The 13,772-nt window shown below is 41.9% G+C and overlaps 1 protein-coding gene across 2 annotated transcripts in view; it reads right to left on the bottom strand.

Moving 5' to 3' along the window:
• prima1 (proline rich membrane anchor 1) overlaps window positions 1-13,772 on the bottom strand; it is a 169,430-nt gene that overhangs the window by 95,836 nt on the left and 59,822 nt on the right. Inside the window, exon 4 of one of the 2 annotated variants that reach the window (XM_078562185.1) lies at window positions 2,542-3,399. The exons of the other annotated variant lie outside the window; for it this stretch is intronic. Coding sequence (XP_078418311.1) covers window positions 3,300-3,399 — 100 coding nt within the window. The 3' untranslated portion in view covers window positions 2,542-3,299. Of the gene's footprint in view, window positions 1-2,541; window positions 3,400-13,772 lie in introns of those variants that run through there. 2 annotated transcript variants of the gene reach the window in all.

The following is a 13,772-nucleotide window of genomic DNA, read 5'->3' as shown; positions in this document are numbered from 1 at the left end:
CCCAGCTGATTTGACCCTACAGACTGCTATCCAGTGAAAGGGGGGGGAGGGGGGGGGGGGGGGGGTGTGCCTCCTTTCTGGATCCCTGGTGCCAATCGGAGGCACCCCCAACAATTTTCCCTGCCTGTGCTCACCCTCCCCTCCTGCCCTGTCCAACATGCTCCCTCACTCCCTTTACCAGGGCCTGCCAATCCAGCTCTGGCAAGATCCCGAACTTGCCTGGGTGCTGGAGCATACATGATTGTTCTTGCCCTGGCCCTCATGCAGTACTGGCAGTGGCCGCCACTCCTGGTGGCACTGCCAATACTGCAGAGCTGCTGGCCTCTGACTGACTTCCTCCTGGAGTGTGACAGGAGTCTCACCTCATTACAATAATTAAAGGCCTGTTGGCCGAAAAATTAAAGCAGGGCAAGTCGGCCAAGCTGAGCCTTGGTATAATCCAGCCCATTAACTCGGTTTTTCTCTTCACAAATGCTGCTTGACCTGCTGAGTATTCCCAGCATTTTCTGTTTTATTTCAGATTTCCAGCATCTGCAGTATTTTGCTTTTATTTCGAAAGTTAAATCTTGCCCATTTCAAAGTACCCTTTTAATGACACAGTAAGTACTAATTACTGCCAAGCAATCTCTCTAGTACTGAAAACTAACTATTGCAAGTATGGAGCCTAATTTCTTTCAGGTTTAATTATTGGAGATCTCAAAAATGTAACTTTCTGTGGTGAGTTTGTTTGTTTCTACTGCACATATACAGCAACTTCACACCGTTCAATGCATTTTCATAGTGAGGCAGGCAGCAACTTGTCATTTTCACAAAACTAATGGTGAAGTGGCATAACTCAAACATCGACTTTTGGATATTTGAATTCAATTGTGTGTCTGACCCTCATCTGAAGTTGCTGGAGCGTTTGCGCTAAAATAACAGAAAGAGTCATTAGTCTCATAATTATTTTGACAGTAAGTTATGGCTCAATGTTTATTAGGATGTTATAGTATCTGGAGGATGTGCAGTGATCATGGAAATATCTCAGATCTCTAGAGAATGCCATTTTTTACAGTTTAGCAGCCTTCTGCAGATATCCCAGGCAATTGCCAACAGGAGTTTTTCTACTTGTCAGATTCTAGTTTGACATAATTACTACTTCACTGCTTAGGAAAGTCCTTCCATAATGAATGGCAGTAGAATTGGAGCATAAGTTTCAAATTAAGAAACCTGGTTGAAGGATCCCTTTCAAGGCTGAAAAGAGCAGAGTTTAAAATCAACATCCAACACCTCCAGTGCTGAGCTACCACAAAAGCTGGGAAATTATGGGTACAGTATTGTAGCCCTTTGTGATCAACATTTCATTTACGTGCAGGATCAATAAGTTTAGATGTAGCATAGTAGTTGGAGGCTGTCTAGCTTGGGTATCAAAAGGATGCTGATTCTAGGAGGAAAACTGACATTGTTCAAAACTTTTGCTCTGTGTTTAATTCTATACATGGACTTCAATCATGGCCACAAGGCATCAAAGCCAATTTCTGACTTCTTTGTAATCATCTACAGAAAAGTACACTGGTTGGCTACTAAGTGTTGATGCAAGCAATACTTGTTGGATAACCTGCACAAAGTTGCTTCACTGTTTAAGAATTTACAAGAACAGGTATATACAAATTAAATGACTAGATTATAAACCTACGTGCTTCTAAAAGCTTTGTGGAGAGTTTAGAAGATTGCACTCAGAGGAAGCTGATCCTGAACCTGTGCCATGCTAATCATTTCTGCATTCGGTCTATATACATTCTCACTTTTGCATGCAGTCAATTTGAATATGTAACAAAAGGCCATGTTCTATGTGTATAAATCATAAACATAAAATGGAATAACTCAGGAACTTTATGGTTAAGATTTAGACAGTTTAACCCATCATTGAATATTATCAGCAGTTACCACAGAACATAATTATTTGTTGTTCATTAAAGAAGAATGAAATGTGGCTTTAGTATTAGAAAATATCATAAAACCAGAGATGTATTTTAGTTATATCTTCAATAAATTAGAGCCTTTTTTACACTGGACTACATTTGCTCTTGAAGTCAATTCGCTTCAGTTTCAGAATCAGATGTGAAAGGCAACACACAAATCTTTCAAATTTCTTTCATGTGTCATAAAAGAACTCTGAGCCTAAAACAGTTCATTTGCAAAACATCCACTTAGATTAAAAAGGAAGTTTTCTTTGAAAATTAGAAGCAATCTTTAAAGTACAATGGAAAATGTATTAGAAATATTTATATAAACAAGAATCCAGGAGTGAAAAGCATCAACACAAATAATGCAAGAGTTTAAGGAAATGGGAAGTTATGAGAAATCTGCCCTGACTGACTTTGTTGAACTTGTTCTGCCACCAATGAATATTGTCAATGTTTATTACAAAACATTATGTTCAAAGTTCTACAAATCATTATACAGTACATGTTTGATATAGAAAATAAATGTTTCTAAGTTCAGTTGAAGTATAAACCACTTGATTTGGTCTTGAAAAAAGAAATTTAATATTTTACCAAGTTTGTGACTATTAACAGCATTCTTTATTGTGATTGAAAATAAGCAACCTGGGATAAAACCTGCCAGTGTAAAAAAGGCTTTAAACAACAAAATAAAACTATGATATGCCAATGAAGCACCTGTTTTCAAAGTGATTGACAAAACTTTACTGGCTATATTTTCTGAAAAAATTAGTACATTTTGATGAGATGTCTTCAGTTAAAGGAAATTGCATAGTCAATCAGACTGCAAACGCGCTGTGTGTGATTAACTTTGTTGGTCCATTGGTTTTATGGAAGCGATCTTCTCCCTTTCACTGTAGCCTGTTTTATTCTGGAGACATTGGTCATGCAGGTAAAGGCTTCAACATGACCACCTCCGGTCGCAACTGAATACAGCATGTTAAAACTATTCTAGTAGATTGCAGTTATTTTAGAGAGAGTTTATAGATTGTTTGCAAGAAGTAGTTGAGATTCACCCAGGATTGAGGCATCTTGAAGTTGTTGCTTTCAACGGAAGCTGCAAGCAGCGATTATGCCTTATTATGAGGCCTTGTCTCATATTTAGTTTGATTGGCAGGCTTATCCTTCACCTCACAGTCAACGTGGCTGAAGGGAAGTCTGTTTCTCTGCTCTGAATAACTGATGTGTTCACCTTTTTCTTAAATGAAGTCCTTATCTTCAGAACACCTTTTCAACCTTTACACACAGCACAAGTGTGTATTTTAAATTAGACACTCTCCTGTCTTGAAACAACTTTGTGGCAGTATTTTTAAGAAGCTAAATGATTGCACTATTCGCGTCCGGCATTTTGTCATTTTGGGAGGTCATTGCATATTCAGCTCGACTTGTCCCATTCTCTTCTTTCCGCATCGGCTTCCTGATTCCAGTGAGGGAAGGATGGTTAAATGTAATGAAAAACAAAACAGAAAAAAAATATTAATTGTTAGTATTTATTAATCACATGTGTTTTATATGTTTTTGGAAAAGGATCAAGTTTGCAGTGTTAAAAGGGAGTTTTCCACCACTTTTGGAAACTGAACGTTGAGCAATGTTTAAACTGTTAAGATTAGTCTGAGTGCTTGAGGAACTATCACACACCCCCTTTCATTTTAATCACTACATTTCTGCATCGAAAACTACAGAAGTGTCTTCATTAACTGTTTAAATTAAATTCCATTACAAAAGGATGTCCCAAGTGTCTAGCATGCTTATTGGGCTGCCTTTACAAAATAGAGGACAAGAAACTCAAGGGCATCATGCCCAGGATTTTCCAATATTCACTCCTGAAGGAAGAGGCTCTGCATTGGAAGGCCGCAACACTAAAAGTTGCCCTTATGCCTTAACTGTTAAAGGACGTAAAGCAAATAGTTTTTCACAGAAGCAGGCAAATGACCCAATCCTTTTAACAAAGCATATTTTGGGTTTATGAAGAAGAATCAGCAGCATCACTTTCCATAATTATTATAAATTATTGTTCAATGATTACATTATCAAAGCTCACTAATTATAAACTGGCCAACTGGCTTGTTAAAGTCCCACAATTTTTTGCTTATGGTTGACAGCTATGATTACAGATTTGACAATAATCTATTAAAAAGACCCTCACCTAAACAGAAAATACAACATAGGTTATTTTTCGGAGAACCAGTTACATAAGAGACAGCTATTTATAATCAAAAAGCAGTTTGATTAATTTTTAATGATTCCACACTAACGCACGCTGAGAATGTGTCTTAATATATTATACATTTCTCGTGCTAAAAAATCCTTAAAGTCATTAATGCAGTACAAAAGCTTTGCATGTCAGATTTGCTAAGTACATTCATAAAAATGGTCCTTCCACAAAGTCTTAAGCGAAGAGGACGTGCACCAGACTGCAAGAGCTGTTCATTGCTATAGAAAATCTCCAGTCCTGAAATGGACCATTTTACTACAACAGTATATACAAGTCAATTCAAATAGGAATCGACTTTTGATTCAGTCCAGAATGGATCTCATGACTGCAGAAATGATTAATTACAAACCATGAAAGTTTACTGCAACTCAAGAGTGGAAATGCTATTCAAATTTCTGACTTAAAAATGACCACATATCAATTCTGAAGGAAAGATATAAAGTACTTTCTATCAAATTCTAATAGAAAAGAGTTACATGTTTAGCAAAAGTATATTCCACAGGGTAGAAAAGCACGACACTCCATTTCAGACACAATAGGTGGGATTTTCTGGCCCCGCCCACTGCTGGGATCGTCCAGCCCCATCGAAAATCAATGGCTGGGCCACTGCATCCTCCCGGCGGATCATGCCACAGTGGGGACAGAAAATCTTGGCCAAAGTCAGAGATGTGGCCATAATACCGCCCAAACTGGGAAGCCGATGTCCAGCCTGAAACTGGACATCAGCCCCTACCTTTATTACATGAGTCTGTTGCCGGTGCCTGTCATGGGCTTTTTCTATCTAATGTGGCACGTTGCCAGTGTCTGCCATTGTGCTTTACCTATCCAACATGGACATGTTGCCGGCACTGTCATTGGGCCTTGTCTATTAAACTTGGGCGTGTTGTGAGTGCCTGTCATATCTCCACAGGCAGCTGGTTCTTCTGATTCCAATTTTGGGAGAACACCGAAGGATTTTCATTGCACCAACAGGAAATTATCATGTTTGAAGACTTTGACAAGAGTGCATACTGTTGCGACAGATGACTTGGTCTCTATCCTTTAACAGATACCACCTTTCCTTACAGAGGGTGACAGCCTCACACCTCACTTGTGTTTTTATATGCTGCGATGCTCTTTCAGGAGTAATTTGTAAAGAGAAAAAATTAGTTTGATAATCTTTGTAGAAAATCTTGTCACAAGATCAGTAGCCTGAAGCAATTTAAGCAACAACAGGTAGAGAAGACTCAATGCTGTGGCTAGGGGAAAATGCTCTTGAAATTAAGCATGCTGCCTGCTTGTTACAGGCAGTAACAGGCAAGGGCGACTTGATAAGTGGGCTTGTGTCATCACTTTTTACAATGTCAAGCAAGTGATTTCCAAAGATCAATTGGACAAGAGGCAGTCTTTGCGGTGCGTGGAGAAAGCTGAATTAAGAAGAATATAGCCAATTAAATATAGGAGAAAATTTCATCTTGACACAAAGATCATTTGCACTGGTACAATTTTCTAACTGGTTTACACTTGCACACAGAAAAGGCAGTTTTAAATTTTTGTGCATTAGCTGATGTTAAACTCAGCAAAGGATAAATGGGGCAAGGTAAAAAAAAACATTGGAGTAGTTGGAATTTTGTGCTGAAGTTGCCAAAATACAAAGACAGAAGAAGATGACTTTTAAATCTCATGGCTGGGAAGTGGCTGCTTCACTGACCAATGGGAAATAATGTAAATGCTTTCAGATCAACTCAAAGTTTGTGCTGAATTCCAGTTAGTTTAAGAGTGAGTGCGATGACAGTACAACCTCACCAATAACTGTAAAATTGGCTGTTGTATTCAGTTCCCTGTGTTGTTGGTGGTTCTGCACAGTCTTCTGTTCAGTGTTCTGTTACTGCTATGCCTGCATCAGCTAATTTGTCAGGGGTAACTGTATAACAGTAGCCAACATACTACTACATTGGTTGATCAAGAATGTTACGTCGGTTTTGAATTGGCTTCGAAGCATCAGTAATAAACACAGTGGCTGCAAAATATGGCTCCTTAGAGGCCTTATTTTCGCTAGGGGCGAGGTTTAGTGCGTGAAATGGCATCAGTGCCACCCGTGCCAGATTCCATTTTGTTGATGGTGTTAGCACGGGTGTAAGGAGTGTGCACTGAAAGCATGCAATGTAGGCAGGTTGTGAAGTCAGACAGCGTGTAATGCTGATTTGACATGAACCATGCCATTTCTGACCTTAATGTTAGAGTAAACACTCTCTCTTAAGCACACACAACTAAACATGAGTTCAGCATCAGGGAACAAGCCCCCGTCAGTGCTAATTAAAGGGATCATCAATTAATTTTGGCTTAGTTGCTGATTAATTTCTACTGGTGCTGCTGTGTTTGTACAAGTGCTGTGAGTTTTCTACTGTTATTTAAAGGTGGGGAAGTCTACAGAGAGTGGTGTTATATGTGATAAAGTCCTTGGTTCTGATTTCAATGGTTCAGCTCAGACCACTTGCTCCTTGTTATGGACGCTGTAGTTACCATCTCCCTTGGGCTGCTGCATGACAGCACAATTGAGCAGAGGCAATGTAGAGGAAGACAAGCTGCTCACAAAGAACACAAGAAATAGGAGAAGAAATAGACTACATGACCGCCATTCGATACAATCGTGGCTGATCTTGGGCTTCAACTCTACTTCCCTGCCCGTTCCCCATATCCCGATTCCCTGAAACCAAAAATCTGTCAATCCCCCACCCACCCCCAGCCTTAAATGTATTCAACAATGGAGCATCCACAACCCTCTGGGTTAGAGAATTCCAAAGATACACAACCCTCAGTCCTAAATGATCAGCCCCTTACCCTGAGACTTTGCTCCCGTGTTTTAGATTCCCCGACCAGTGGAAACAATCTCTTCGCGTTTACCCTATCAAGCCCCTTCAGAATCTTGTACGTTTCAATGAGGTCGTCTCTCATTCTTCTAACCTCCAGGTAAAATAGACCTAATTTGCTCAGCTTCTTATCATAGGACAACCTCCCTCATCCCAGGGAGAAATTTAGTGAACCTTCACTGTACTGCCTCCAATGCAAGAATATCTTGTCTTAAAGATGGAGACCAAAACTGCACATAGTACTCCAAAACCCTGTACAACTCTAACAAGACTTCTTTATTCTTGTACTCCAATCCCCTTGCAATAAAGGCCAACATGCCATTTGCCTTCCTAATTGCTTGCTGTATGTTAATGTTTTGCATTCCTTGTACAGAGGAGAAGGTTGAGGGTGGGGGGGGCTCTCAGCAGGAGGCCCTTTTTACCCGTGTTCTCAGGGAACATTTCTTTTATCTCAACCTCACTGACCAGCCATATAAGTAATGTGGTTATAAGAGAAGGGCAAAGGCTGGGAATTCTGTAGAGATTGACTCATCTTCTGATTCCCCAAAGCCTGTCCACCATCCATAGGCACGAGTCAGGAGCGTGATGGAATACTCTCCAATTGCCTAGATGAGTGCAGCTCCAATAACACACAAGATGCTTGACACCATCCAGGACAAAGCAGCCTACTGGACTGGCACCCAATCCACCATATTAAACATTCACTCCCTCCACCATTGACTCACAGTCGCAGCAATGTGTACGTCTACAAGATGCACTGCAACAACTCACCAAGGCTCCTTCGACAGCACCTTCCAAATGCGCAACCTTTGTCACCTAGAAGGAAAAGGGCAGCAGATGCATGGGAACACCTTTGCTTTACGAAGGAGGTGCTCATTGAAATCTGCTGCTTCTTGCAGATGGGCTGGAGAAGTGCAGTGAGAATGACTGCCCTTGACATCAAGACAGCATTTGGACGAGTGTGGCATCAAGGAGCCTTAGCAAAACTGACAATGAGAATCGGGGGAAAACTCTCCAGTGGTTGGAGACATACCTAGCACAAATGAAAATGGTTGTGGTTGCTGGAAGTTAATCACCTCAGTCCCGGTGCATCGCTGCAGGAATTCCTCCTGGGCCCAACCATCTTTAGCTGCTTCAACAATGAACTTCCCTCCATCATAAGGTCAGAAGTGGGGATGTTCGCTGATGATTGCATAATATTCAGCACCACTCGTGAATCCTCAGATACCGAAGCAGTCCATGTCCAAATGCAGCAAGACCTGGACAATATTCAGGCTTGGGCTGATAAGTGGCAAGTAACATTCATGCCACACAAATGCCAGGCAATGACCATCTCCAACAAGGAAGAATCTAACCATCTCCCCTTGACATTCAATGGCATTACCATTGCTGAATCGCCCACTAACAACATCCTGGGGGTTACCATTGACCAAAAACTGAACTGGACTAGCCATATAAATACTGTGGCTACAAGAGCAGGTCAAAGGCTGGGAATTCTTCAGACAGTAACTCACCTCTTGATTCCCCAAAGCCTGTCCGCCACCTACAAGGCACAAGTCACGAGTGTGATTGAATACTCTCCACTTGCTGGTTGAGTGCAGCACCAACAACACTCTAGAAGCGCGATATCACCTAGGACAAAGCAGCCCATTTGATTGGCACCCCATCCATCACCTTAAACATTCACTCCCTCCACCAGCGATGCACAGTGGCAGCAGTGTGTACCATCTACAAGATGCACTGCAGCAACTCACCAAGGCTCCTTTGGTAGCACCTTCCAAACCTGCTACTTCTACCAATCATAAGGAACAAGGGCAGCAGATGCATGGGAATGCCACCACCTGGAAGTTCCTCTCCAAGCCACACACCATCCTGACTTGGAAATATATTGCATTCCTTCACTGTTGCTGGATCAAAATCCTGGAACTCCCTCTCTAACAGCACTGTGGGTGTACCTATGCCACAGGGACTGCAGGGGTTCAAGAAGGCAGCTGAACACCAGCTTCTCAAGGGTAATTAGTGATTGGCAATAAATGCTGGCCTAGCCAGTGATGCCCACATCCTGTGAACGAATAAAATAAAACAGGGCAGGGATGGCGCTGCCAGTGGCTATGAAGCTGATGATGGCTATGAACTCCTTTGTAACGGAATCCTTCCAAGCTCGAACAGCCGCCAACTGTAACACCTCTCCATTTGACATCCACTGCTATATAATGGTGTCACTGACGCTCTGTATGCCAAGACATGGGAAGACATTACATTCTGTCTGACCAGGAAGAAGCAATTGGAGCCAAGTTGGTGCTGGACTCCTCTACATTCATTGACAGTGATCGCAGGTTTCCTGGCAGCCTTCCCAATGCATCAAGCATTTCATTGTGCATGCCTATCTGTCTTATTCTGTACACCGTCCCATCGAAGTTGCATCTCAGTCCTCTGCAACAGAACTCGGGCACAACCTGGCTTTCCAGGGAGCTGACACCTGCGCAGCCCTTTTGCCCCGGCCTGGCTGCAGTCCAGTCATGGCAGCTGACTCACCACGTGCAGATCCCATCTCTATGTTACCCTCTGAAATACCTGCAGCGCTAGTATCTGAGCTAAGTGGGTGCAAGTATTGACTGAGTGACGCTGTTTCATCATCATCATCATCAGCCTCTTCTTCTTGCACTTAGTCTTCCATCATTGCCTGGTCAAGTGGCAATTCTTGGGTGTTTGAAAGCAGAAATGCATTAGGATAGGGTTGCTATGAGGGGATGGGGAAGGGGGAAAGCAAGTTGTGCATGCTTACTTAACCTGCAGCTAGGGAATCACAAGTTTTTGTGGGATTGTGGGGGGGGGATGGGATTTGAGAAAGGAGGGTTCGGAAAATACAGTCAGTTCTTTCAGCCATGACGCTGGCCACAGCCTCAGTGATGACCGCTGCATGATGGCAAGCTACCTTTTAGGACATGCAGTGTAACTTTTCCACTTCAGTTATTTGCCATCCCGTACTTCAAGAGAGAAGGGGCTGTGTCAATGAATGTGGCGCAGTGTTCTTGGGTGATGTGGTTACTGTGTGCCAGGTGTGATATGTGCATATGATGCTTCCAATACAGCTAAGTGTGCGAGGCGGAGGCGAAGCTATGAAAGTGAGGCATGATTCGTAATTGTTGGAGAATGTTGAATGGTGTGTGAGGCTAGTCATGCAGTTGGTGAAACATTACATTTGAAGATGCATTCACAAACATTAGCCATTCATGTGAGACCACTGAACATCTTTTGACACCAGTCCTTGGGACTACACTCCTGGAATTGACCTGCACGGCTATCTGCTCCCTCTGTCTACTCAAAATTTGTCCAGTGAGCCTCCTGGCCCCACAGGGAGAGTACAGGATCTCCCTCTTCCTATTGATCTACCACATCAAATGCTCTAGCTATAATGGAGAACCTTGGAGCCCACTCTCTGCCATGTTGTGCCATTCAATTGCTGTTTTTCAACATTGAAAATTCAATGAATTTCAGCACCTGCTCCAACCAAAATGCTCCTTCCCTTTAAGGGGTTCATGCTGCTTTAACTAGTGTAGCCTAGCTTGAACTTATAATACCCTCTCAAGATTTTGCGCTCCATGATAAGAAATACAGCCGCACAACAGTATGCACAGCACTGACTGCCCAGTACAATCATTATAATGAGGAGGCAGCACTAAGTTTGCACGCTGCCTAAATTACAACAAACAGGTGAGGGTTAATCGTGTATTGTGATTCCCCGCATCTGTTTTCAAGCCATATCCAATTTTTCTCCCAGTGACTGCCCACCTCCATTAATGTATTGAACAAGCTGTAGAGAGTCTATAGCAGGAGAATTTTTCCAGGCAGATAATATACTTGAATGGCCTTTCTTTTTTCTATATTTTTTCTGCTACTAAATGAAAGCCTTACCTGCTTACTGACTTCAGCAAATGATAAGGAATGGATTAACAATTTACCCAACAAACTACGCTTTTTTTCTTTTTGGTTCGATCTTTGGTCATATTTGAAAACCTATCTTGTTCACAACTACTACAATTTACATTTTTCAGAGATTTCAAAAAAAAAAAAGTGTACACCTTTACCTTTTATTCATTTTAGATTAAATGTATTGCTTTCAGCCTAATTAACTGAGTAAACTGGATATTCTGCAAATTAAATCTGCAGTTGTCCACCATTTTTTTTTTTTACATTAACATCCGGCAACTTCAAACTAATTTAATGTTTTTTGCTCCCCAAGTCTCAATCAAAGAGGTTATCGGGTTTTTAGATTGCAAGAAGCAAGTAGGTAATTTTGATGTCACTATCATTAAAACTTCCTTTTAAGAGTAAAATGTTGTTGCTTATTAGGTAACAAACCTAATTAAAGGTTAACTATTAGGCAACAATGTAAAACAGTGGCAATCAATTAGGTAGCAGCATTGGGAATTGCAGAAGTTAGTGATCAAACTAATATCGGTAAAATTCTTCTAATTAGAATTTGATCTGTTCCTCAAAAAAAAATCAAAGCACGATAATTATCTTTTTTTTTTAAAGCTCCTTTTAACATGTCATGGACAAATATTCTCAGCCGTACATTTTTATGTGCGGACTTAAGCCACATAAAAACGTCTGTCCTCTCAGATCTGTGTTATAATGGCAACATGTTGAGGGGAAGCAGACTCACAAGCCTCTGTGCATCATTTATTAAATTTTGTTTTGAAGGTATTTGCTCCTGCATAAAATTCTAACTTTGTCCTGAGATCATTCTGGTTGCTTTCAGAATACAGTAATGCCTGAAACGTATCCTAGACTTAGCTGTTCCTTGTTTGAAATATTAATTATGTGCCAAAGATTAATATTAACATTCATTGTAAATTTAGAACTGGAGCAAAAGTCAGGGTTAAGACTGCTACCTATAATTACCTAAAGTATCATCCACTTACAAGAGTTCTTGAGGATTATTGTTAACCTTGTACATTACAGGGTAAAAATGACAATGTAGAGAAATTTGATTTTTAACATTAAGAATCACAGAATGATGGTTCTAGCATTTAGATAATGATTGAAGCTATTTAGTGTTATCTGACTACAAAGACGTTTGCTTAAATCTACTCTATGAAGAAATGTGGAATGAAACATACAATTCAGAGAGAAAGCTGAATAATTCATGAGACTTACAGGCAGTAATACGGTGGTCGCTGACGAATAAGAGTTTAAAAAAAATTAAATCACAGGATGTAGGCATTTCTGGCAAGTCCAGAATTTATTGCTGATAATTTTGAGGAAATGGTGGTGAGAGGCTTTCTTATATAGCTCCAGTCTCTGTCATGAAAGTACTTACTCTCTCAGCGCTGGTGGGTAGGGGAGTTGCAGGATTTTGACCTGGCAATGCTGAAGGGGTTATATTTCTAAGTTAGGATTGTGTATTTGGAAGGGAACTTTCAGGTGGTGATATTCCCATGTCGCTACTCTGATTTGCCTTTGTAGGTGGTAAAGGTTGCAAGTTTGATAGGCGCTATCAAAGGAGCTTTGGCAAGTTGCTGCAGCCACTGTGCGCTGGTGGTAGAAAGAGTGAATGTTGAAGATGGTGGATGGGTGGCCAATCAAGCTTTTCCCGAATGGTGTTGAGCTTCTTGTGTTTTTGGGCCTGCACTCATCCAGGTCAGTGGGCATATTTCATCACATTCCTCACTTTTGCACAGTAGTGTACAGGCTTTGCAGAGTCAGAAGCTGAACTACTAGCTGCCAGAATTCTGAGAGGCTGACCTGCTCTTGTAGCTACAGTGTTTATGTGGCTGGTCCAGTTCAATTTCTGGTCAATGGTGACACCCAGGATGGTGATGGTAGAAGATTCAGCAATTTTAATGTCGTTGAATGTCAAGGAGAGATGGCCGGAATCTCTCTTGTTGGAAATGGTCACTGCCTAGCACTTATGTTACTTGCCACATAGTAGCCTGAATGTTATCCAGCGACTGTGTACAGACATGAACTGCTTCAGTGGGAGGAATCACCTGCCCCTGTTGGCGGCAGGCACCATGGCAGGGCCAGGGTTGCATGCAGCACACTAAACTCTGGCCATCCAAGTGGCGGCCAGCACTCTCCGGTATGTGTTAAGCGGCCTTGAGATGGAGCCAGAGCCACACATGTAAACATGAGAGGTCCCTAGGAGACCATTGCTAAGCCATGCATCTCTCTCCTTCATCCTGCAGGAGCAGTACATCAGGAGCCTGGTGACCTAGCTGTATGCCTCATGGCTTAAAGGGGGCGGAGACAAAGGAGAAGAGAATGACGGAGGCAGGTGCACTTGGGATGCCCTCATATCCTCTAGATTCATGGAAGATGATGACGACATGCAGTGAGGATCCTCACATTGCATCTGTGAACCTTTGACTGGCTGATGGCAACGCCCATACCCTCGGTGATAAGGCTTCTGTCATGGAGTTGCAGCAGATGCCCATAGTCTCTATGTTCCAAGAGGATGATAATGACATGCAATGGGGACACTCCACAGATCCTCACATAGCTTATGTGAATGTCTGACTCCTGACTGGCTGATGGCAGCTCACTTGCGCACTGTGAACAGGTCATATCATGGCGATGCAGCAGGGAAACTTTAACTTCTCCTGATCTTATTGCATCCTTCGTAAGCTGAACCCTTCAGGACCACACTGTCACTGGACACAGATGCTGATGCGGGGAGTTGGGGGGTTGGGCGTCACTGACAAGGCCAATATTTGATGC

The sequence above is a fragment of the Cetorhinus maximus genome, chromosome 18 (assembly GCF_964194155.1).
Source record: "Cetorhinus maximus chromosome 18, sCetMax3.hap1.1, whole genome shotgun sequence".
NCBI classification, from domain to species: domain Eukaryota; kingdom Metazoa; phylum Chordata; class Chondrichthyes; order Lamniformes; family Cetorhinidae; genus Cetorhinus; species Cetorhinus maximus.
This window is presented reverse-complemented; position numbering and strand designations above follow the sequence as displayed.